Consider the following 24,628-nt stretch of genomic DNA (forward strand, 5'->3'; position numbering starts at 1 on the left):
CATTGAAACAAGACTGTGAGTTTTGAGGAAGTCGCAGCTGTGCCCTCAGTGGGGGATGCACCAATTTATCTGCTTGCGTCTCAATTGGGGAAGAAGATGCTAAGTGAAGACACTGACTAGAAATGAGACTGAGATTGACATGGAACCTACAAACAAGATGGAGCGAATCAAGGAGCATGTAGAGGAGAAAGAGGGAATCCTGCCACAACAGAACACAGTTTTCTGGGATTCCTTCCTCCAAAGTGAGATTTGACTTCCAAATACATGCCAGATGTGTATAGTTCCCAACTGTACTAAGTAGGTAAGAGGCTAAAATCCAAAGTGCCCATCTTCCAACTTTGCCTGTTGTGGTCTGTCTTTGGATCAGCAGTAACTGCTTGAACAGCTACTATGGACTCATTAATTTTGTCTCTGAGTTCCGTATGCTGCAATCACAGAATTTGAGCAGCTTCATTAAGAACTGTATCTCCTGTGTCAAAACCAGCAATGTGGTTATCTAAAGCAATGTGTTGTCTAAGGCAAGCTCTCTCTTTTGTTTGATTTGCCTTAGTGCCTAATGCTGCAGCCTGTGATAGGCGCTCCTGACCTGAAGTGGGAACATCATGGTGCTAACTCTGAAGGAGTTTGGCCAAAGCCCTTACACCAACCTTAAAATTGGGATTATTTGCATCTAAAATGGCAATTGCTCTGAATTTTGACTTGCATTGCCAATATTTTTTTGCTTTATCAGGTGCTAAGTCCTTGCATTTTTCAGCATTATCTCCATATTCAACTCTAACAGCTAAACCAAGAAGCTAGTCAGTCGCTTCTTGCCCATCCTGAATCTTGAAAGGACAGTTAACATCTCTGAGACACTTTTCAAAGAACTCGGGCTAGTCACTGCTGAGGATGTTTCTTAAATTATCTCTGTCTTCAGTCCTGTAGCATCTGATTTTCTGGTTTTCAAGTCAAACAATAAAGTTTCTAAATTCTTTTTTATCTTTGCACCTGGCAGGGTTGTGGTTGTTGGGAGCCATCAGCTTTTATGGAACAGGGTCCCGCTTCTCCTTTGGGACCCCCAGGCCTCAGCAGGGAGAGAAGCAAGGTTGAGCAAGCTGGTCTCTCACCCGCTCTTCTAAGCAGTCTGTCTCACTGACTCGGATTTCCATCATCAAGAAGAGGTGTTCACTTTGGTTACTGCTTTCATTTTGCAGACAAGAAAACTAAAGCATACATAGCTTCAAATACACCAGGCACTTAAAAGTTATATTCTGCTCTTCTCAAAGCTAAACTTGATGTAGCCCCCACCCCTTTCCCTCTGGTACTCTCCAGCCCGGGAAGTCACCGTCCTCCCATGGCGTGAATAGGCAGCCTCCCGTGTCCACTGCCCCCACCCTCCAGCCTCCAACATACCTCTCTGTTGGATCTGTCTCCATGCAATTCTCTGTCTTTCTTTCTAAAAGATAAATGTGAAGATCTCAATTGTCACTAGTTCCCTGCAATGCTCCCTTCTATCTGCAGGATAAAATTGACTTGTTTTAAGGGAACTTCCAGCATCTGGGGTCTGCTTCCCCTTCCCCTCTCCACAGCCCTGAGCTCTTGTCACTTCTCACCTCCCACACTCCCGATTCTCATCACCGATTTCACAAGCCCTCTGTCTCATCCCCTTCCACAGCTGATGGTCCCTTCTGCAACATGCTTTCCTGTACGTGCCCACCTTCAGTTGCCTTCAATACTCAAGTCAAGTGTGGCCCCCTCCAGAAAGCCCTCGGAGAAATCCACACCCTCTCAGCCTCGGTAAGATGCCCTGTGGTCCCTGCACGTCCCTTCTCAAAGTGGCCATTCTGTTGTTTACCCATTTGCCTTCAGGACCCCAGAACTGGTGCCTATGGTCTGTTTTCTCCTCCACCTAGCAAGGGACTTGTACAGTCAGCCTCAAATTAGGCTTGTGGAATATATGATGGGAGAAGCAGTGAACGAATGAACAAATGAATGAATATTTCTCTGTACGTCTCCCAGGGGCCATTAGCTCACTCCTTGTGTAGCCAGTATGAAAAAATGAAGCTTTAAAAGTTATATTTTTTTAATTTTAGACATAAACAGATTCTCCTTTTAGAGATAAGCAAGATTTTTCAAACTTGTGCTGTGCACACAGCTAGCATGCTCTCCTGTCCTCAGCCCAGATAAAGTGATGGAATATGCGAAGGCCACAAGCCTAGGGGAGGGAGCAAGCTACAGACAGCCTGGGGCAGTAAAGGAAGCCTCTGACATGTGCTGGCTCACAGCCCCGGTCCCCCTTGCCCCTGTTCCTTGCTATGAAAGATGCTACATGCCTGTACTCTGGGAGATGTTTTGAGACAAATGGGCCTCTCCATCTCCTTGGAGCTTGCTTTGAATAAGCTCTTCTCCCTTTTCACCAAGATAAATGGCCTCCTTTGAATTTGGTCAGCAGCCAACAAACAGACCTAAGCTTCTGGATCTAAGTAGCCAGTAGCACTTGGCCCGGGGGTTCAGGTCAGAAGAGGTGGGTTTCTATAGAAGGCGGACTATCAGAGAAGAGGAAGGGGTGTGAGCAAGGTGGAGAGATGGGGAAATGGAAATAGGGAGGTAAAAATAATTCAAGCATATTATACGCATGTGCAAATATACCAAAAATGAGACTGGTTTTCTGCATAACTAATATGTAAAAGTTAAAAATAAGAAAGAAAGGAAAGCATTTCTGTCAGGATACTCAAGGCTGACTTTTGCACCTCTCCCCTCTCCAGACTGACTGAAATTTCATGATCAAGGGGAGGCTTTTGCTGGTACAAGAGGAAACGGAGAGGCCTAAGGCAGGGCAGGAGATTCACCTCTGCCCAGACAAAGACCACTAATACCAGAGAAGCCAGACGAGTCATCTTTGATTAAGAAAACTCTGGACTGGGAGTGTGTGGGCTGCGTCAGCCCCCTTCTCTCTCACTTCAGTTGAATTCTCCCTCCTCCTCTGAGTCACGTTGACAACTTCCCTCTCTGCCGCTGGCCTCCTAACCACCTCTGCTCCAGGGCTTCCTCAGTACCTTGGTCTGGCTGTCCTGTGGAAGCCCAGGAGCTCAGAGCTGTGCATCGGATCTTACAGTCATGAGCAGGACCTGCACAATCCTCCTGCTGTTCACAGGTGAGCGTGTGGTCCTCCAGTCCAGACAGGAGACTTGACATTTAGGGGAGGCTGGTATACAGGATTTGGGATCTGTAGTTTGGGAAGGAAGAGGATATTGAAAACCAATCTGGGGGGAATTCAAGGGATGGCTTACCTATCTAAGAATTTCTAGGCAAAGCAAGTCATTTTTGTGCTCTGTCTGTGGTGCCCTTGTGGCCTGCCGGTCTTCCTAGCTTCTTCATGGGCATACCAGAGGTAAAGGTGGGGAGGAGCAGTTTTGAGTTCTGGAGGTGATCATCCCTTTGTGAAAATGGAGAACTGAAACTTGCCAGGGGATTAATGCATGAAAAAACACCTGTGAAGGACAGAGGTAGGACAGGTCTGGGAGGCCAGGAAGTTAGGGGACCCTGGAGAATCAGGGTGAAAGTAGAGAAGAGGGCGCAGGAGGAAGACCCTTTCCAAAGCTCTCCTGTCACTTCCTCAGCCTTAGCTGCTTCTCTTGGCTTCAATCTGGACACACAGCAGATGACAGACTTCCATGTGGACAGCCCTGGGTTTGGGCACAGCGTGGTCCAGTATACCAACTCCAGGTGAGGACAGGTGGCGCCTGGTCTTCTGGGCTCATCGGCTCCCCTTCCTGCACAGAGCCCTGTGCCTTCCCAGCCCATATCCCGTGGCATGACTTGCACACTTGCCTTCTGTTGGGTGTGGCCACTTTCCCAAGGTTGCTGTCAAGGTAATTACAGCTGATATTCATCGGGCACTTTCTAAGTGCCAGGCACTGTGACCTGCACACTACAGTTGGGCACCAATTTAGCTTTCTCGATCTTAGGAAGAATCAGCCTTCCAAAATGTTTATTGTATGCCTACTATATGTCTCAGGATCTGGATGTACCCCAGAGAATAAAGCAGATAGCAATATTACCCATGCAGAATTTACTAATCTCCATTGTATAGATGGGAAACTGAGGTGGTGGAGAGGAAGTGGGGTTCTCAAGTCTATACTCCTAACTGCAGGGTCCTCTTTCTCTCTGCAGGGTGATGGTTGGAGCCCCCAAAGAGATCAAGGCTACAAATCGGACAGGTGGCCTCTACCAGTGTAACTATCCCACACGCCGCTGTGAGCCCGTCCCCCTGCAGGGTGAGTCACTGACCTGCTGGGGCACAACACAGGCTCCCACAGCAGCTTCAGCTCTGCCTGCAGACCCCCTAGTCTCAGAGAGCCTTCCTGACTCTCTCAAGGCCTCTGCCTGTCACATCCCTGCACTCTCTTGGCTCCATCATGACCTCAAAGTCTCCCTCGCCTGTCAGGTATCGGTATCCTTGTCCCAGAGGTGGCTGTGACCTAGTTCTTACCCAGTCTCTTCTTTCCTGACAGTCATCATGCTAATATGTCTCCTCAGTCCCCCCAGAGGCTGTGAATATGTCCCTAGGCTTGTCCCTGGCCGCTGCCACCAACCCTTCCCAGCTGCTGGTGAGTTGCCCTGGATCACAAGAGAGTCTTTAGCGGGGAGTGGGCCCCAGGGCTGCTGGAGCTGGAGTCTGGGGTGGGGGTGTAAGGGTTGAGTGTGGGGAAGGGGCAGGATCAGGGCAGCCTCTTGCAAAGCTCCCTCTGTCCCCAGGCCTGTGGCCCTACTGTGCACCAGGCATGCAGACAGAACATGTACTTGATGGGGCTGTGCTTCCTGTTGGCCTCTCCTGGACAGGGCAGCAAAAAGCTTCCGGATTCTCTGCAGGGTGAGTACTGGGCCCCCAGCTCCTTTGGGGAGCCCACATATTCAATTGGGCATCTCAAAAGGTCAGAGACTTACACCAGCACAGATAAGAAAGGGAGGAGCTATGCGAAGAAATAATTACTGAATGATGTAGTGACTCCACCACAGATGGAGTGTCACACTGCCTGTGTTGACACACTGCCTGTGTTGACACACTGCCCTGTCATTTTCCCACTGTTGTGCCTCTTGGCTTTAGTTTCTTCATCTATTTTTTTTTAAACCGGTACCAGGATTGAACTCGTGATCATGTGCTCGCAAGGCAGGTGCTTATGCCGCTGAGCTAAATCCCCAGCCCCAGTTTCTTCATCTGTTAAATGGGGCTAATGACACAGCCTACAATAAAAGTAACACAAGATGACCCGTAGCACAGTGCCTGGTGTGAGATGAAGGTGTCTTAGTGTAAGCTGCTGTTATTTCTACAGAGGCTGGGATTCATTTTCTTCCATTGCAACCTGGGGTGTAACCACTTGGTTTGTGCAGCAGTCTGGGAAATGCTGGTGAGGGTATGGTCTGGGCAGTGTGTGTACACATGTGTGTGTGCATGTGGATATGTGTGTATGTACGTGTGTATATCAGGGCTGGCCAAAAAATAACGTGTGTGTTTAAATTTTAAAAAAATTATTTCAGTAAAAGACATATTACCAAGAATCCCTCTCAGATATGACTCCTCAATTTGAACATATTTATCCCACCATTTCTGTAGTATTTCAAATTCTCTTTTGTGTCTGGTTGCACTATCAGGACTGGCTCCATGTTCTGAATGAATTAAAAATTTTCACAGCAATTTCTGCCAAATAACAACATTTTAGTGTGTCCTCATTCACCCTGCTCACTGGATCTGCTACTGTGGGACTCCTGGCTCTTCCCCAAAGTCAAAATGACCATGAAAGGTGAATACTTTGAATTCACTCAGGACATTGAGGCAGCTACTAAAGAGGACTTGCAGAGCTGCTTCAGAAAGTGACAAGAATGATGGGACAAGTAAGTGTGTTGGAAGAAAGGGGGAGCATTTTGAGAGAGATTGATAGCAATGTGTCTTTTACTGTAATAAAATTAAAAAATTAAACATCCACCACATTTCTGAATATATCACATCACAGTATGTGTATTGATTTGAGTATGTGTGCACGTGTGCATATGTGTGTATGTACATGTGTGTGTGTGTTCAGGTACTTGTTACACAGACTGAGACACAGGGCTTTTCTGGCGCTGACAGGCATGGGTGATAGGAGGAGGAACAGTGAGTTTCTCAGATGTAACTTGGCTTCAGATTCACTTTGGAACACTGACATTGGGTCACCATCAGGCTCCCTTTCCAGAACCCCACTGGGCCAACACTCCACCCACAGGGGTCATCAGAACACCTGGGGCACCCTTGTCTCTCTTGTGGAGCGCCTTCCATGCAGAGAGGCATAGCCTGTGGGCTGGGGTGGAATGGAGTCTCCTCCCCTGAGCTGGCAGAGCTTCCCCTTCTGAGGGCAGTTTCCTCTTCTGCTCTGGGGTGGATTGGGGGCCCACATTCCAACTAAGAATGGAACACGGCCAGTGTGAGACTGTTGTCAGTGATGACATTAAAATTAGTGAGCACAAGTTCGGTTCTGCTTTGACCCATGAGGACAGACCCTGGCCAGGGCTTGTGCCAGGTCTTTTCCTTGGCAGACACCTTGGGTGTGGGGGAGATGGGCTCAGGCAGAGAGGAGCTGGTACAGATGGCCCAGGTGGAAAGAGGGCTCTCAGCTTCTTACCTACATGGGAGTAACATTCACATTTTAAACAAAAAATCCATCAACCAAGGTGGCTGAGCAGGGTGATGCAGCTCTATCACAGCCTCTCTGTGGGACTTTGGGGGACTCGGGGGCAGGTGTTTAGAGAAGTCCTGACAAGCAGGGGAACTTGGGTGTGGACTGCAGTGGGGGAAGGGTGCTAGGAGAGTGAGTTCCCATGGCCAGGAGGTCCTGGGCTCTTGCCAGTGGTCCTTAAATTACGGTGCCACTTCTTTTTCTAGAGTGCCCAAGGCAGGATCACGACATCGTGTTCCTGATTGATGGCTCTGGCAGCATCACCCGCATTGATTTCACCAAAATGAAAAGCTTTGTGAAGTCTGTGATGAGCCAGTTCCAGAGGCCCAGCACCCAGGTGTGCCCATAGGGGAGGGAGCCAAGTCTGCCGGGCATTGCTGGGGTGGGGGATACTTGCTGTGGAAGTGCTGGGGGCCCCAGAGAAGTAACCTCAGCTCCTGGCTCCATGTGTGTCTCCCAGGTTTCTCTGGTGCAGTTCTCCAGCCGATTCCAGATACACTTCACTTTCAAAGACTTTGTCTCCAGCTCAGATCCTCTAGGGCTGGTGAACTCTGTGAGCCAACTAGGAGGATACACTCACACAGCCACGGCCATCAGAAATGTCGTGTGAGTGAGCCTAGACTCCCCTACATCCTTTCCCCAGGCGCCCAGCTCCTCCTTGGGCCCTCATCTGCCTCCCTGAGAAAGAGCCATGCAGAAATTGAAATCCAGCCCATGCTCCCCTTGCCAAATTGGGACCCTTGCAGCGGGACTGAGGCTTCCAGAGGCGGGGGCATGTCTTCATTTTCCCAAAGGTATCAGAGGCTGGTATTGCTTTTTCATCAACCTCTGATTCCCCTTCTTTCTTGATAGAAATCAACTATTTACCACCCAAAATGGAGCCCGCAGGGATGCCACTAAGATCCTGATTGTCATCACTGATGGGCAGAAAACAGGCGATGCTCTGGATTATAAGGATGTCATCCCTATGGCTGAGGCAGCAGGCATCATCCGCTATGCAATTGGGGTAGGGCACGGGGCTGGCTGTGGAGGTGCCTGCCCACCACGTTCTCTCAAGTCTGCTTTGCTTTTCTGGGTAAAAGTCCTCATCTGGAGATATAGCTCAGTGGCACAAGTGCCTGCCTGGCAAGTACAAGGTCATGAGTTTGATTCCTGGTTTAAAAAAAAAATCTCCATTTCCCCATTTCCTACTGTATTTGGAAAACAACTCTGCCCTAGCCTGAGGCTCAGGATTCTTTTCCTAAAACTCCATGCTATCTGAGCCTCCTTTTCCTCTTCTGTGTCATAAGACTGCACCAGCAGCATTCTTGGAGGCTATGAACACCCAGGACATATCGGCACATCAGTTACTATTTTCACTGAATAGGTCTCTGCTGCTTACAGGTTGGTTCAGCTTTTCAGCATTTGACTTCCCGGAATGAACTGAACTGGATTGCATCGGGTTCCTCATACATATTTAAAGTGGAGAACTTTGATGCTTTGAAGGCTATTCAAAACCAGCTGAAGGAGAAGATCTTTGCCATTGAGGGTAAGTCAGAGATAGCAACTCACTTCAGAAAGCCTCAGCTACAAGTGATTTTCCTTTTCTGAACCTAGACTCCCAGGTCAGGCACTAATGCTTGCTGTAGTCTTTGATCTCCAGTGTTAAGATTTTCCTAAGAATCTTTGCATCTGTCATAGTTCATCTTTGTCCCTGAAAACCTAAGCATCATGCCTTCCTCCCCCAGGTACACAGATGGTAAGCAGTAGTTCTTTTGAACTGGAGATGTCCCAGGAGGGCTTCAGCGCTGCATTCACCCCTGTGAGTGACGTCGCCACTTTAGGCGATGATGTAGGATAAGGAGGAGGTGGGGGAAGGGAAGACAAGGGTGAGTGTTGGGTGGGCATATGGAGTCAGGAGTGGATACTTCTGTGGGTGCTTGCTCCAGTCTGCTCAGTCTTGAAATTGTTTCCGCTCAGGATGGACCAGTTCTGGGGGCTGTGGGAAGCTTCGACTGGTCTGGAGGTGCCTTCCTGTATCCCCCTAATGGGAGTCCCACATTCATCAACATGTCTCAGGAGCACGTGGACATGAGGGACTCTTACCTGGGTGAGAGAAGGTGGGGGGACGGGGGGGGGGACCAGCGAGAGGCGCATTGCTGGAGGAGGAAGCCTCGGTGCTGAGGCTCCCACCCTAACCCCAAGGTTACGCCACTGAACTGGCCCTTTGGAAGGGGGTGCAGAGCCTGGTCCTGGGGGCCCCTCGCCATCAGCACATCGGGAAGGTTATCATCTTCATCCATGCAACCAGGCAGTGGAGGCCACAAGCTGAGGTCACAGGGACCCAGGTTGGTACGGAGAGAGCCAGAGTGGACCGTGAGGGTGGGCTGGGTGTTCAGAGGCAGAGAAGGAAAAGGTGAGAGGGCTTTCAGGCCGTGGGCAGGTTCTGGTGCCGGGGAGAGGGATAGCACGGTGGTGTTCCTGACAGGGCCGGCAGGATGACCTGTGGCTCTGTGTTCAGATTGGCTCCTACTTTGGGGCCTCCCTCTGCTCTGTGGATGTGGACAGAGATGGCATCACTGACCTGGTCCTCATTGGGGCCCCTCATTACTACGAGCCGACCCAAGGAGGCCAGGTGTCCGTGTGTCCCCTGCCCAAGGGGGTGAGTGTTGATGGGACCTGGTTGGGGGGCTCTGGATGTGAGTGGAAGGTTTGCCTGTGTGGGGGCCTGACACTGTTTTGTTTAACAGAGGGCTCGGTGGCGATGTGACGCTCTTCTCCAAGGTGAGCAGGGCCATCCCTGGGGCCGCTTTGGGGCAGCCCTGACAGTGCTGGGGGACGTGAATGGGGACAAGCTGACAGACGTGGCCATCGGGGCCCCTGGAGAGGAGGAGAACCAGGGTGCTGTCTACGTGTTTCATGGAGTCTCAGGCCAGGGCATCAGCTGGGCCCATAGCCAGGTGAGGTCCCATCACTGTTCCTGTCACTATGACATCTTCCTCTTTGCTTCTCCCCCTCTTTCACCCCGCCACCTGGCAAATCCTCCCTTTTTACTTGTTTGACTTCCTTGCCCAGCATCAGGCATCTTGTAAGCAGCAAGTAACACTCGTGTGACTGAGAAGTGGAAATGTAGACGGCCTATGTGCTGCTTGTTCTGTGAGTTGATATTTAAGTAGCTTCCACCCAGGCCTTTTCATCTCCCAGAAGCTTTGCAAGGTGCACAGAGCTGGCATTAGCAAACCCATCTTATGGATGTGATTTGACCTGTTCAGTGTTTGCAATAGGCCAGGAGCGGTGATGCAAGGCTCCCGCAGGCCTCCTGGGCTCCCTATTGCCCATCAGTTCAAGTCGGACTGCCTTGTCTGACTCTTCACTAATCCCCTCACCTCCCTGATACTATGTGATTTCCAAAAATATTTTATTTTGCATTACTTAAAAAAATATAGTTATTAGTGCACATTAATTGTTCAAATGAACAGATTCAGTTGTGACATTTCCATAATGAGCACAATGTGCCTTCGCTGGATCCACTCGCCCTACTTCCTCCTCCCACCTGCTCCTGTCTACTCCCTTCTCCTTCCTGATGACCCCTTCTAGGTGCAGATCAGCTTTTGTTCCCCCAACATTTCACATGTGAGAGAAACATGTAATACTTATTTTTATGAGTCTAGCTTATTTTACTTAATGTGATCATCTCCAGGTTGACCCATGTTCCTGGAAATGACATGATTTTGTTCTTCTTATGGCTGAATAATACTCCATTGTGTTTACACACTCATTTTCTTTATCCATTCACTGTAAGCTGATTCCCCATCTTGGTTATTGTGAATAGTGTGGGATAAATTTGGATATACAGGATTCTTTTACATAGGCTCACTTTGATTCCTTTGGGTCTATACCTTGGAGTAGTATAGCTATACCATATAGTAATTCTATATTTAGCTTTTTGAGGAATTTCCATACTCTTCCACAGCAGTGGTATTATACTGTCACTGACAGTATATGTGTTGCTTTCCACCTGAATTCTCACTAGCATTTATTTATTCATTTGTTATAGATTCTTTTTTTTTATTTAAAGAAAGACTAAACAAAACAGTAAATGGGTAGATATAATACATACTTTCATAGAAAAAAATAAACAGTAGTAAATCACTAGTTGCTGTTTACGTATTGTCCTCTTACAAATAATTGTTCAAGATACAGAAGTGGAACATATAAGTGGGAATTCAAACAGTGAGATTACAAATAGTTCTATTCAACTGTCCAACAAAAACTTAGTAAAATGGTTATTTATCCTATCCACTTAAACATACATGCAGCTATCCATATCTTCATTCATATTGGGATTAAACAAACCAAAGCAGACTATAATCACTCTGGACAAAGAATAATAGTATTGCTGGATTTCACATGATGACACTCCTGGATCAGCACTGGGTACTTTAATGCCTTTTTTTTCTTCAAAGTATTTGTTCATTTCATCAAGAGTCATAAGATCATTTCTCATAAACTGTTTATAGGTTCTACACATGCATGAATCTTAACATGTATTTCTATCCTTTCTATATTAGAGGGAGAAACAAAACAAAGCAAGACAAAACAAAACATATTCCTATAAACACATGAAATGAAAAAGACTTGTAAGACCGTTGTACGAGGAGTTCTACCATGGTTACTGTGTTATCTCTTGTTATCTTCAACAGAATTGGCTATATTGTCGGATATAGTATAATCGAATGTATCAGTATGTAACCATGTTGATAGAAACACAACTTGGTAGACAGTGTTAAACTGCAAAAACAGGTAGTAATCAAGCCAGAATGGGTATTGTAGTGAATCTTGTCATCTTCAGTGTAGTTGTCTATACTCTCAGACTTGATACTATCAATTATAACAGTTTTAAATAAAATCTGTCGATAACAAACAGCAATCAAACAAACCAGATTTAACTAAGATCAGTCATGATAAAACAGTATAAGTTATACAGGGTTCCAGGTTAAGTTAATAGGAAATTAAGGATGATTACTATGTTATATTCTGATATTTTGGGGATAGCTGTCTGTGCTCTCAGATCTAGTGCTTGTAGACAAACTGGGACAGAATAAGTTCTATCTAAGCAGAGCGATGTGAGTAATATGGGTTTTGCTTCCTGATACACTATTAATAACATCTTCTGCTGTCTTTTAAAAACTATTCCTCCCCTATTTATTCATTTGTTTATTTTTTTGGTATTGGAGATTGACACAGGACCTTGCATTTGCCAAGTAAGCATTTATGCCGCTGAGCTAAACCCCTGGCATATTTTTGTTTTCTTGATAATTGCTATTCTGACTGAAGCAAAGTGGAATCTCACTCCAGTGCATGTTGTTTGTTTGTTTGTTTGTTTGTTTGTAGTATAGGGATCAGGGCCTTCACACTGAACAACATCCTCAGCTGACCTTCTTGCCTTTTAACTTTAAATTTAAAACAGGGTCTCAATAAGTTGCTAAGTTGCCCAGGCTGGGATGGAACTTGAAATTCTCCTGCCTCAGCCTCCCACAGTGCTAGGATTATAGGTATGAGTTAGGATTATCCTTGGCTTCAATGTAGTTTTGATTTTCATTTTGCTAATGGCTAATGGTGTCAAGCTTATTTTCATATATTTATTGGCCACTTGGACTTTTTTTGAGAATTGTCTGTTCACCTTATTTGCCCGTTATTGACTGGATTAATTGTTCACTTGATGTTAGATTTTCTGAATTCTTTATATATTCTGCATTAACCTTTTACCTGAGAAATATATAGCAAAATTTCTCTCCCATTCTGCAGGTTGTCTCTCACTCTGTTGATTGTTCCCTTTGCTATATATGCAGAAGCATTTTAATTTGGTATACTTCAGTTTGTCAATTCTTCCTATTATTTCCCAAGCTGCTGGTGCTGTAATCAGAAAACTTAATGCCAGTACCAGTATCGCAAAATGTTTTTGCTATGTTTTCTCCTAATAGCTTGAAAACTGCAGATGGTACATGAAGAACTCTGTATACCTGAATGATTTTATTACATTCCTGCCCTCAGTGATCCCACCAATGCCCAGCTAGGGGGAAACACTACACTCAAAGAAACAAAGTTCCTTGAGAAGACAGCGCTACTTCCCTTGGCAAAAATTGAGGAAATTCCAACTAAAGAATAGGCAAAGGATTTGAAGAGGTATTTCCCCCAGGAAGATAAACAAAGGGCCAAAAGGCACATGAAAATATTTCCACATTATTAGTCATCAGGCATCAGCAAATCAAAACCACAGTGAAGTATTTGTATTTACTATAGTGGTTAGAATTAAAAAGGCTGATAGTGACAAGTGTTGGTGAGGTTGTGGAGATGTGGAACCCTCCTGCACTGCTAGTGGGAATGTAAAAGGCTGTGTCTGCTTTGGAAAAACAGTTGGCAGCTACTCAAAAGATTCAATATAGAGTTGCCATACAATTCAGCAATGTTACTCTAAAACTGAAAACATATATTCACATAAAAATTTGGACATGAGTTGGCTGTGTGGTGGCACATTCCTATACTCCCAGCAATGGGGAGACTGAGGCAGGAGGATCACCAGAAATCTGAGGTCATCTTAGGCTACACAGTGAGTTCCAGTCCAGCCTAAACTACACAGGGAGATTCTGTCTCAAAACAAGACAACCTCTTCTGCAAAACAAAAACAACAACAAAAAAACCCTCTTGTATATGAATGTTCTTTGCAACATTATTCATAATAGCCAAGGTAGGAAAAATCCAAATATGTGTCAACTGACCAAGAATGAGGTGCTGATACAGGGTACAGTATAAAAGAGTCCTGAAAACTTAATGCTAAGTGAGTGAAGCCAGTCACAAACGACAATATGGTGTATGATCACATTTGTACAAAATATCCAAAACATGTGAATCTATAGAGGCAGAAAGTAGATTAGAGGTTTCCTAGGGCTAATATGAAAAGAAATGAAAGGCACAGGTGATTTCCCACAGACATGGGGTCTCTTTGTGAAGTGATGACAGTGTTCTGAAACTGATTGTGGTCAAGGTTTCACAATTCTGTGAACACACCAAACACTGTTGGGTTGTGTACCTTTCAGAGGTGAAGAAGACAGTATATAAATAATCTCTTGAGAAAATTGTTACTTCCTCGACCAAAAACAAAAACACTGTGAAATGTTCCTGAGGTTCTGCCATATCTGTGTGCCACTGGGCAAGCTCCTTATTTCTCTGTGCTCCGTTTCTTTGTGTGCAAAATGATGATCGTGATAGCACCAGCCTCATCCATCTCTGCTGTGTTGCATGAATGAGTTCGTGCCTGTTAAGTGTTTATAAGTAGCATAGCTTTGGCTGCCATAAAGGCTCCTAACTGTGTCACATCATGGTTGATGGCACCAGGGTGGGAGGGTATGTGGCAAGGAGAGGTTGAGAAGCCAGAGCACATGAGCTACATTGTCAGATCTCCTTAAAAATCTTCATCCTTTTTAAAATTTTAAGATGGGACCTCACTTCATTGCCCAGGATAGCCTTGAACCTGCAGCCTCCTGGGTAGTTGGGGTTGTAGGCACTTACTACCACGTTCAACTGTCAGTCTCATTCATTTATAACTCTCTAGAAATAACCAGGACCGCATAACAACTACCATATTCAATCCCATCTGAGGTCAATGCCCTTAGCCACTCAATCATCTTCCACTGGACTCCCCTTCTTAGAAGATCCAGTTCTCTGGGGTCCATGTCTCCAATACTTCACCTCTTAGGGAACAACCCACATGTAGATCACAGCCCAGCTCCTTCTTCAATACTCAACATAACTTGCTTTCTCTTCTGGACAGAGGGTCACAGGCTCCCAGCTTTTGCCTGGGCTCCAGCACTTTGGGCAGTCTCTCAGCGGAGGCCAGGACCTCACCCTGGATGGACTGGTGGATCTGGCCGTGGGGTCCCAGGGACACGTGCTACTGCTCAGGTGAGGGAAGCCACTTACTATGTGTATCCAAGGTCCACATGGACACCCAACCCACCCCTTTCTCCAGTTGTGCTGCCAGGGCCAAGAGCCTGGCCTCAGCTCAGTGTTTTCCCCATAGGACAAGACCTGTCCTCAGGGTAGGAGTAACCATGAGCTTCACACGTGCAGAGATCCCCAGGTCTATGTTTGAGTGTCAGGAGCAGGCAGCCTCTATCCAGGACCTGGGTGATGCCATTGTCTGCTTTGATATTTATGAAAGTACCAAGAGCCGAGGAGGTGAGTCCTTTCCCCAACCCTAGACACCCTGACTTTTGGGGTCCCCCAGTGCAAGATTCCTTTTTCCTGCGTGGCCCTTCCTTGCCTGGGGTGTCTCTCTGTCTCTGTCTTCTCCTCTCCCCTTCTCGGTCTCCCCCATGCACTTCTTCCCTTCCTAGGTAACCTCCAGAGCTCTGTGACCTTTGAACTTACCCTTGATCCTGGCCGCCTGAGTCCCCGTGCCACCTTCAAGGAGACAAATACCCGGACTCTGACTCGAGTCCAAGTCTTTGAGCTGAGCCGGCACTGTGAGACTTTGCAGTTGCTTCTACGGGTGAGGCAGCCTCAGCTGCATGTGGGTGGAGGTCCTTTGGAGGCTAGCAGACGACTGGGCAGGGAAGGACCAGGGCATGATATGGTGCTCTCTGGGGCTCGGCCTCAGCACAGGATCTGGCATGCAGGGAGTGCTCAATACACGGTAGCTGAGTGAGTGAACAGACCAGCTGAGGTTGGCTGCAGTGGTCAGAGGCTGCACAGCTGGATTTCAGGAAAGGGAATGGGACTGCTTGTGAGTTTGGTGCCACAGGCTGAGATTCTTTCAGGCACTCACTGGGCACACATTGATGCTGGCTCTGCTCCTCTGAGACAGGCTCTATGTAGGGGCTGGGCCCACAGTGGGCAACAAAGCTGTCGGTGCCCACTGGCAGCTCCTGGATAGGTGGAGGGAAAAAATAATGTTTTACATAGCGGATGTCAGGTAGTGACAGATGCTAGGAAGAAAGATAAAACCAGGGATGCAGACAGAGAGGAGGCCAGGTTGGGAAGATATTGAGGAAAATGAAGGAATCTACACATAGGATGAGAGCAGATCTGCGTGGCAGGGTAATACTAACAAATGCTTACTGAGTGTAGCCAAGCGTTTGCCTGGGACTTTCCTTAATACGCTCCCCTTCAATGCATGTGCTCTAGACCTGTGTGGAGGACTCAGTGACCCCCATTACTTTGCGCCTCAACTTCTCTCTGGAGGGCAATCCCATCCCTTCCCTCGGAGGGCTCCAACCTGTGCTGGCTTCAGATGCTCGGACGTACTTCACAGCCTCTGTGAGTGCAGGGCTCAGGATCCTCTGAGGGGTTACACTAGGCACCTCTGGGTCTCCCAAAAATGTGCATGGCCCTTCTCTCAGCTCCCCTTTGAGAAGAACTGTGGAGATGACCACATCTGCCAGGATGACCTTGCCATCACCTTTGGCTTCTTGGGGTAAGCATCTGCCTGTTTAGGTCTGCCATAGGGTCTCACCTCCCTTCTAGGACCTGGAACTCAGAACCCAAGTATGCTGTCCTCCGTCTCCTACCTCTGCATCCCATGCTTTATCCCAGCCCATTTTCAGCTGTAGTCACAGATTCACCCCCTTCTCCCCCAATGCCCAGCTTGAAGACATTGGTGGTGGGGAGCAACCTGGAACTGAACATTGAAGTGACAGTGTCCAATGATGGTGAAGACTCTTACGGAACCACAGTTACCCTCTTCTACCCAGAAGGGCTGTCCTATCTACGTGTGGCAAGACAACAGGTATTCTCTCTGGTGGGCTAGGAATAAGTACAGATAGGTCTGTGCAAGGTTCGAAACTCAGTCTGGTGGCCATTGCTTAGCATCTGTAACAGGCCAAAAGTCTGGGCTGGGCTCAGGTAAGCATGGTGGTACTATCTGGGGTTTGTCTCTGTTCATGTGGTGTTCAACTTTGAGCCTCACATTTTAAAGACACTATCAAAAATGAGTTTCTGGGGACCATCAATGTGGAGAAGAGGGTACTCCACCATAAATTTCTTTATATATCATATCATGTCAAGATCCCTTTTCCAAAGCAAAAAATGTTCCAATCTTGAAATATTTTAAGCATTATTATTTATTGGCTACTCTGAGTTGGGGTTCAACAAAGTTTTTCTATAAAGAATCAAATGGAAATATTTCGTCTTTGTAAACTGTACCATTTCCAGCAACTTCTCTGTAGTAGAATGAAAGCACCTGTTAATGTGAAAAAGTATGTGAACAAGCACATCTGTGGTCCAGTAAAGCTTATTGATAACAAGAGGATGTGAGCTATTTGCCAGTCTCTGTCTAGAAGACAGACTACAATCAAAGGAGTCAAAGAGAAACAGTTCTTTTCCTTTTGCACAAATTTTATTATGGAAAACTTAAACGTTTTTTTAAAAAAAGAGACAATAGTTTAACAAATCTCCCCAAAGATTCAATAATTACCAACATTTTTGCCCCAATTTCATCTATTTTTCCCTTTGCCGAAATATTTAAAAACAAATTCCAGAGAGTAAATCATCACACTCATTCTTATTTCATGCTGCAGTTCTGAATATTAGAAACATCTTACATGACCTCAGAACCATTATCTTACCCCAAGGATTGACGGATTCCTTGGTGTTTAGATCACAGTCCAATTTCCTTAATGGTCTCAAAATGTCTTTTGCCCTGATTGATTTGAATGGGAGTTGTACTCTCGGTCCACTTATATTTATTTGCTTTATCTTCCATGTCTTGTTCCCAATGGGAGGATATTTTAGTTAACATACGAAAAAACACACTAGGAAAAGCAACCTCCAGTATGTAGAGAATGACTGTCTTGTCATTCCAGTGCTCCTAGATATAGCAACCAAGAACTGTGACTTTTGTTGGATATTGATTTTAGCAAGTGAGCAGTAAAATATATACTTGGCGACCATCCAGGAAACAATCAGTATACCCTGCTGGCTATAGTTGAGTTGTGTGGTTATATTTTAAAAGTATTTTTAGTAGTTGGCGGTATACATTGATATATTACCTGCATTAAACAATATAAAATCAGAATATGCTTTAAATTATTCAGGAAAAGAAAAGTATAGAATAACTGAAAAAAAAACCAAGTGTTGAAGACTGCCAATATCTTCAGCTGAGTGATAGATACCTGGGGGTTGATTTTGTAGTCTCTACTTTTGAGTATGTTTGAAAATTTCCATAATAAAAGTTCTTTAAGATAACAATAAATAAAAAGAAGGAAGCTAAGAAATTAATTTCCACACTTGGAGAAAATTCGCGCAGATAATGTCTAAGTATCTTGTTCAAACATAACCTTAAGGTAGAGTCCAATGTCACCATTGGACATGAGTCTCTTTGGAACACTGGCAAAGAAATACCTGCTGTCTTTGTCTGCCTGCCTTTGCCTAGAACCAGCAGCAGCTTCGCTCCCTGAGACTGACGTGTGACAGCGCCCCCAATGGGGGCCAGGCTGCTTGGAGCACCTACTGCAGCATCAACCACCTCATCCTCCCTGGGGGCACACAGGTCAGCCTGGCCCCTGCCCCTGGCCCCGGTGCCCCGCCCCTTCCTGCTGTGCTCCCCTGCAATCTCTCTGTTCCTCCCTCTTCCTCAGATCACCTTTTTGGTCACCTTTGATGTGTCCCCCAAAGCTGTGCTGGGAAACCGGCTACTTGTGACAGCCAATGTGAGCAGGTAAGCGGGACCAGGCTTGGGCAGCATTTTTTCCTCCTGCAGCCTCACACTCCATCCTCCTCCTCTGTGGCCCTTAGCAACCAGCCTTTCCTCATTTCCAGTGAGAATAACACGCCCAGAACCAGCAAAACCACCTTCCAGCTAGAGCTCCCGGTGAAGTACGCTGTCTACACTGTAATCAGCAGGTACTCACAGGCGCCTCTCCATCATTCTGACTGGGGAGAGGGAGGGCTCTCACCTCACACAGCAGTTGGAATATCTGGCTTATTTTAGGCTTATTTGGCATCCTTTCAAGTGGTAGATGATTCTCCTAGCAGTGCTTATTAGTCAGTGGGTGTCTATCGTGGAATAGTAATAGAAACTTTGGTATCATTATGACCTACAATTAATAGAGGTTATAAGTCTCAGAACCCAAGATTCCTTTGGGTTTCCTGGACATATGAGACACATTTGAGATTCCCACAGCTTCATTGGGAAACAACATTACCATGATCCGAGCCAGAATCTCGTCAAGGGCAGGCAGCACCCTTGGATGTGTTTCTGCTCCCTGGGATGATGTGGGTGTGTTAGTCAGCTTTCTATCACTGTAACAAATACCTGATATATTCAATTTACAAGGAGTAAAGGTTTGCTTTGACTCACTGTTTGGAAGTTCTGGTTCATGCTCAGTTGGTCCCATCACTTTGGGCCTGTGGTGAGGCAGCACACCATGGCAGGAATGTGTGGTGGAACAGAGTGGCTCACCTCAAGGCCAGAGAGCAAAAAAAAAAAGAAGAAGGGGCTGTGGATCCAGGTCTTCTTTAGTGTCACATCTCCCAGTGACCAAAGGACCTTCTACTTGACCCCACCTTCTTTAGGGTTCATCACCTCCCAGTAGCAATACCCTGACTCATGGGCCTTCTCTAACACATGGGGCCTTCAGTGGCGCTCAAGATACAGGCCATAGCAGTGGGGAGAGAGTGAGGGCCTCCTGTAAGGGGGCATCTCAACTACTGAAGACTTTCCCCAAAGCGATTCTTTTAGAATCGCTCTTTTTTGGGGGGGGAGGGTCAGGGTTTGAGACAGGGCCTTGCACATAGCCAGGTTTACCTCAAACTTGCGGCAATGCTCCGGTCTCAGTCTCCCAAGTTCTGGGACTACAGGTGTGAGCCACCATGCCTGGCCAGAATTGCTCTTGACATTTGTGCAGGACAATTTCTTGCAAGGAACAGAATTATACCTTGTGGGGCTTTAGAATCTTTTTTCACCTTTGGCTCTTTGGCAAGCAAAGGGACAGATGGTTACCTATTGCAGATGCTGGATATCAGGGACGAACTGGAAGAAAGGTCTTAAAAATGCCACCCATGCAAGATTAAATGAGGAATCTAAAACTAAGAAGTAGCCAAGAGTTTGAGCAGATACCTTGCTTTTTTTATTTTAGTTTTTTCCAAATCCATTTTATTTCAAGTATAAAAAGAAAGAAAGAAAGAAAGAAAGAAGAAGAAGAAGAAGAAGAAGAAGAAGAAGAAGAAGAAGAAGAAGAAGAAGAAGAAGAAGAAGAAGAAGAAGAAAATTCCAAAAAATTTCAAAACGTGTCATTCAGGGACAACAATGGTACATACATTGTACATTGTATCCCCAAATCATTCACTCAGGGCACAAGACATCTGCTTTCAGTTGTCTGAACAATAATAGCACAAATCTTTCTCTTCAGTGAACTCAGAGAAATCAGTAGTATAATCGTCTTAACTATTTTTATATGCATATACATACATAAGTTTTTTTCTTTCAACTTCTCACATTAATGAAACAATACAATATTTACACATGTCTTATTTATTTCACGGTTGAGTATGTTCTCAAGTAGCATCCATTATGTGCCAGGCACAGTGCCTTGGTGACTTCCTATAAATTCATTTGACATCAAGAGTTTGTCGAGGACCTCTGTAGTCAAAACCATATATAAACCTTCGTTCTCCTGGAACATCCCTTGTTAGGTTCTCTTTTCAGCCTCCGTGTTTCACACGCTTATTTTTACTTGCACATCTGTGGGCCCCGGCAAGTGTATACTCAGGCACGTTTGCCAGGCCACAGCACATACCAGGGTTCTTACATCTTCTTGCAGGGTATGCCACCTCCAGCCATATGTGATCACATTCTGCAGATGCAACTGTGTAAAGAGAATCAGAGAGGTCTAGAGCATTTTGAGAAAGGAAAGAATGAGAATTCAGAGCAGAAGAGGCTGAGATTTGGACAGGAACCTGAGGAATAGGACCATGAGGGGCACGGGGAGAGCAGCCACCATATGAAGGTTCTCGCTGGCTATTTTGTGTCCAGGCTTGGACCCAAGTAGGTTTCAGGAGGTGGTGTGGTACTGAGACCTTGTGAAGAGTCTATTGTCCCCCTCAGCTCCAAGCTCCAGGGCAGGAAAAGCCAAGGATGGGGAGAGCAGAGCCCCAGCAAAGGCTTGTGGGAGTCCCAGGAGTTGCTGTGCTCCAGAAGATGTGGTCAGCATCGTTCACCGCAGGCTTCCCAGACTTTTGCTGTGCTCCCCACACACGCCAGCATCCTGAACACCCGTGAGGGCCTGAAAGGGAAAGTGAAGCGCAGAGAGACAAGCCGTGGCCCCTCTGTCCCGGCAGGAAGCAGGGTGACTCTCTGCTCCTTTTACAGCGCCCCTGCCGAGCCCACAGCGGCCCTCTCTGTGGGCAGCTCCTACAAGCACCTAACCTGGATCCCTCAACCCTCTTTCCCTCACCTGAGCCACTGGCCTCATCCCACATCACACGGAGGCCCCATTGCCCACCCATCCATGGTGCCAGATCCAGGGCCTCCTTGGGAGACCCCGTGGGATTTTACATCCATTCCTGCCTCTTCTCTCTCCAGCCAGGAGCAGTCAGTCAAGTACCTCAACTTCTCAGCTTCAGAAGAGGAAGGAGGCAGTGTGGCCGTACACAGATACCAGGCGAGTGCAGGGGCCGGAAGTGCTCAGACTGTGACCTGGGAGTTTGGTGTGGGCCCAGCTCTCATTCCCCTTCTCTGTGCAGGTGAATAACCTGGGTCAGAGGGACTTGCCTGTCACCGTCAACTTCTGGGTGCCTGTGGGGCTGAATGGAATAGCTACATGGGCAGAGATGGAGGTCTCCCACCCCCAGGTAGTAGTGCTCAACAACTGTGCACAGCTTCTGCACTAACATCCTTCTTCTCGGTGCCCTGTGCTCCCTATGAATCAGCTACATCCAAACTGAGATGCTCGTTCCCTTCATGTCTTCTCCTAGAACCCATCCATCCAGTGCTCCTCAGAGCAACTGATTCCCACAGAGGCTGACTTCCAGACTTACCTGCAGAAGAATCCTGAGCTGGTGAGGAGGGCTGGAGTCTGCTCCCTCCTGTGAGTCTCACGGTGGAGGAATTTAATTCAGGAATCCTACTATATTTTAAAGGCTACCTGCTGGACAGCCTGTGTGCCAGATACAATTGCTTCCCTCGAGTCACAGAGTTGAATGTTGTCTTCCACCTTCACACTCAGCTTCCTCTGGCCACATAGTACTTCTCTGCCCTAGGACTGCTCCATCGCCGACTGCCTAAGGTTTCGCTGCGACGTCCCCTCATTTGGCATCCAGGAGGAGCTTGACTTCATCCTGAAGGGCAACCTCAGCTTTGGCTGGGTCAGCCAGGTGTGTGGCCCAACAACAGGGCTCCTCCCCCAGCTCCATCTTCTACTCCGTGGGTCTGTGCTGTCTTCAGGCCAGGACATTTCCTAAACCCTGAGCTTCCTCTGGAGCCTGTGCCCCACATTTCCCCTCCTCTTTTGCAGACGCTGCAGAAGAAGGTGTTGGTTGTCAGCGTGGCTGAAATCACGTTCAACAGATCCATGTATTCCCAGCTGCCAGGGCAGGAGGCATTTCTGAGAGCCCAGGTAGCGACTGCGTGGTGGGCAGTGGCTGGTCTGAGGGCTCCGGATGCTGCATCTGTGTGTTGGCGGGGCATCTGCAAGCCCAGAAGGAGGAGAGATGGAGGTCCCTGGGCAGGACAGTTGTCCTCAAGCATCTGAGTGCTTCTTCCTGTCACTACTTGGAGGAGAGTCTGGGGGAGGGAGGAATGGGAGGTGAAAGCTGGGGAATCTGGAGGAGTCCGGGGACAACAAGAGGCCTGGTACTTACTGGTGGGGTCACCTCCACTCCAGATGAAGACAATGCTGGAGAAGTATGAGATCCATAACCCCATCCCCCTCATCGTGGGTAGCTGCGTGGGAGGTCTGCTGCTGCTGGCTCTCATCACGGCCTCACTATACAAGGTGAGTGCTTCATTCTTTCCCCTTTCTACAGGGTAAGAAAGAGCTCATTGTGGAAAGAGATATACATTCTTTCTAGTTTCTGGCATGTGAGAGAATCCCTCTGCCCATGATATTACCCACCCCTCTTGGTTCCCATGTTCATACCTTCTATCTGCCTTTCAGGCTTCTATCATCTACTTCTCTGTCTTTTCTGTCTTCTCCATTTTTCTACTTGACAGTAGCCTACAACAGAAAGCACGGATCTGAGTTTGAATGTTGATACCGTTGCAATTCTTTATTTCTTTGATGAGGTAAATGCCTGGTCTACTCTGGGTCTTGATATTTTCATTAAGAAGGTAATTCTCATGGTTTACAGAATCTTGCTTGACTCTAAATCATATAAAGTCTAAAGGTTTCCATTGCTGTCTTTGAACATAGGAGGTCTAGAATGGTGATCTCTCCCTCTTTCCTTTCTATGTCTTCTCTCGTTTATTGGGCTTCCTGACTTTCTTCTCTTTCTCCCCCAGGTTGGCTTCTTCAAACGTCAATATAAGGAAATGATGGAGGAGGCAAATGGACAGCTTGTTCCAGAATATGAGACACAGGACCCCCAGGTGGTCCAATGAGAGAACGTCCCCCGAACTCTTTTGACCTGTTTTGCCCCAAGAGATTTCCTAGCTCTGTTATTCTTACCTGAGTTGGGCCCAAAGGAGAAAGACACATTCCACATGGGGACAGCTGGGACCAGGCTGTTTTCACTCTGGGAGCGTGCAGCATGCCTACTGGACCGTCTTGCTCAGGAAAGTCCATTTGACTCATGAAACCTCCAACAGAGAACCCTAAGGACTGGCTCTTTGCTATAACACAGAATCTGCATGGGAGGTCGGTCTGCTGCAGAATGGACTTGGAATCAATACATAAAAAGACATGGGCTAAAGTGGCAAGTCCCAGTGTCCCTCCGCTAATCACCAATGATCTTTCTAAAATACAGAACTAAATAAGTCTAAATCATATATGGCCTAAAGGTTTCCATTGCTGTGCTTTGAACATAAATAAGTTGCTCCTCCTTATCTATTTTCAGTGAGTTCTCATTGCTCCCAGGGCACAGTGTCTGAATTCTCCAGGGTGATGTGAGAAGTACAGTTTTGTTTCCTAAATGTAGAATTCAGAGTACTTGGCATGAGATGTTCTATGCTTCCCTGTCGTTCTCATCTCTAGTAACGTACCACCAGCAGAAGCTTGGGGCTTCTTCTTGGAAATCTCAGTTCAAATTGGAATAAAACATTTACATGTTGCACTGTGTAAAGCTGGTGTCCCGCACAGGTCAGCATTGCTGGCTGGGAAGGAGGTGCATTCTCACAGGAGGGGATCTAGTGCTACGGCTGCTCAACCAGCTGCAGGTCCAAAGAGGCCCAGGCCACTTCTGTTTTTTGAAGCTCCAAATGTAGGAAATGAGAATTCCCAGGACATGATTATAAAAAGTGCATTTCAAAAATTTGTACTAATAAAATATGCACAAAAGGTGTATGTAACGTTAATAGAAACTATGTCAAATGTCTAAGGTTGAGGCCTTCTTTGGATCTGAGTGATGGACAGTGAGGGGCATTGGGACTCCACATCATGGTGGACCCTGGCCAGCCCAAGGCTTGGATCCAGGAAAAGACTGTTAACCAGAGTGCGGGTTATGATCACCTCTCAATGAGGGTAACCTGAGCTCTTGATCCACCCTGTCCTTACGGCTGTTGGCAACTTATGGAGCTGTGTGGGGAACTGAGGGGAAGGACAGGGACAGAGAAGGGACCATCCTCAGAGTCTGCTCTTTTGCCTGGAAAGGTCACCAGAGTGAACCAGTACACACGTATTTCTTACCAATACTAGGATGTATTGAAGCGTGCTCAGACGGTCAGACTTTATGAGAATTTGGCCCTAGAATGATGTTTGTCAAAATGTGTTCCACAAACTTCAGGTGATCACCGATGATCTTCTAAG

At 46.8% G+C, this 24,628-nt stretch overlaps 1 protein-coding gene and 1 pseudogene across 6 annotated transcripts; one reads left to right on the top strand and one right to left on the bottom strand.

The window, feature by feature from the left end:
* Window positions 1–293: 293 nt before the first annotated feature.
* Window positions 294–1,148, bottom strand: LOC111753921 (RNA transcription, translation and transport factor protein-like; annotated as a pseudogene).
* Window positions 1,149–1,638: 490 nt separating this feature from the next.
* On the top strand, window positions 1,639–23,933 carry LOC100735416 (integrin alpha-X). 6 transcript variants are annotated; one of them, XM_063226879.1, is made up of 31 exons: window positions 1,641–1,776; window positions 2,745–3,133; window positions 3,600–3,705; window positions 4,153–4,256; window positions 4,519–4,589; window positions 4,738–4,852; window positions 6,896–7,026; window positions 7,150–7,295; window positions 7,542–7,695; window positions 8,073–8,217; window positions 8,417–8,490; window positions 8,649–8,778; window positions 8,874–9,016; window positions 9,157–9,330; window positions 9,419–9,628; window positions 14,500–14,630; window positions 14,749–14,906; window positions 15,065–15,219; window positions 15,855–15,986; window positions 16,070–16,143; window positions 16,314–16,455; window positions 18,100–18,216; window positions 18,305–18,384; window positions 18,486–18,569; window positions 21,250–21,328; window positions 21,411–21,521; window positions 21,642–21,725; window positions 21,927–22,040; window positions 22,181–22,282; window positions 22,550–22,660; window positions 23,167–23,933. In XM_063226879.1, the coding sequence occupies exons 2-31, from the start codon at window positions 3,097–3,099 to the stop codon at window positions 23,263–23,265; spliced, it is 3,513 nt and encodes a 1,170-aa protein (XP_063082949.1). In that variant the 5' UTR covers window positions 1,641–1,776; window positions 2,745–3,096; the 3' UTR covers window positions 23,266–23,933. The 6 variants fall into 6 exon arrangements, 4 of the variants coding, with proteins under 4 accessions (XP_063082949.1, XP_063082950.1, XP_063082951.1 ...); XM_063226880.1 differs by having other exon boundaries at window positions 1,642–1,776; window positions 21,411–21,518; XM_063226881.1 differs by having other exon boundaries at window positions 1,642–1,776; window positions 9,190–9,330.
* The last annotated feature ends 695 nt before the right edge of the window (window positions 23,934–24,628 follow it).

Source organism: Cavia porcellus, unplaced genomic scaffold (genome assembly GCF_034190915.1).
Source record: "Cavia porcellus strain 051 isolate PalLab524CR breed Dunkin Hartley unplaced genomic scaffold, mCavPor4.1 scaffold_16, whole genome shotgun sequence".
Classification (NCBI taxonomy): domain Eukaryota; kingdom Metazoa; phylum Chordata; class Mammalia; order Rodentia; family Caviidae; genus Cavia; species Cavia porcellus.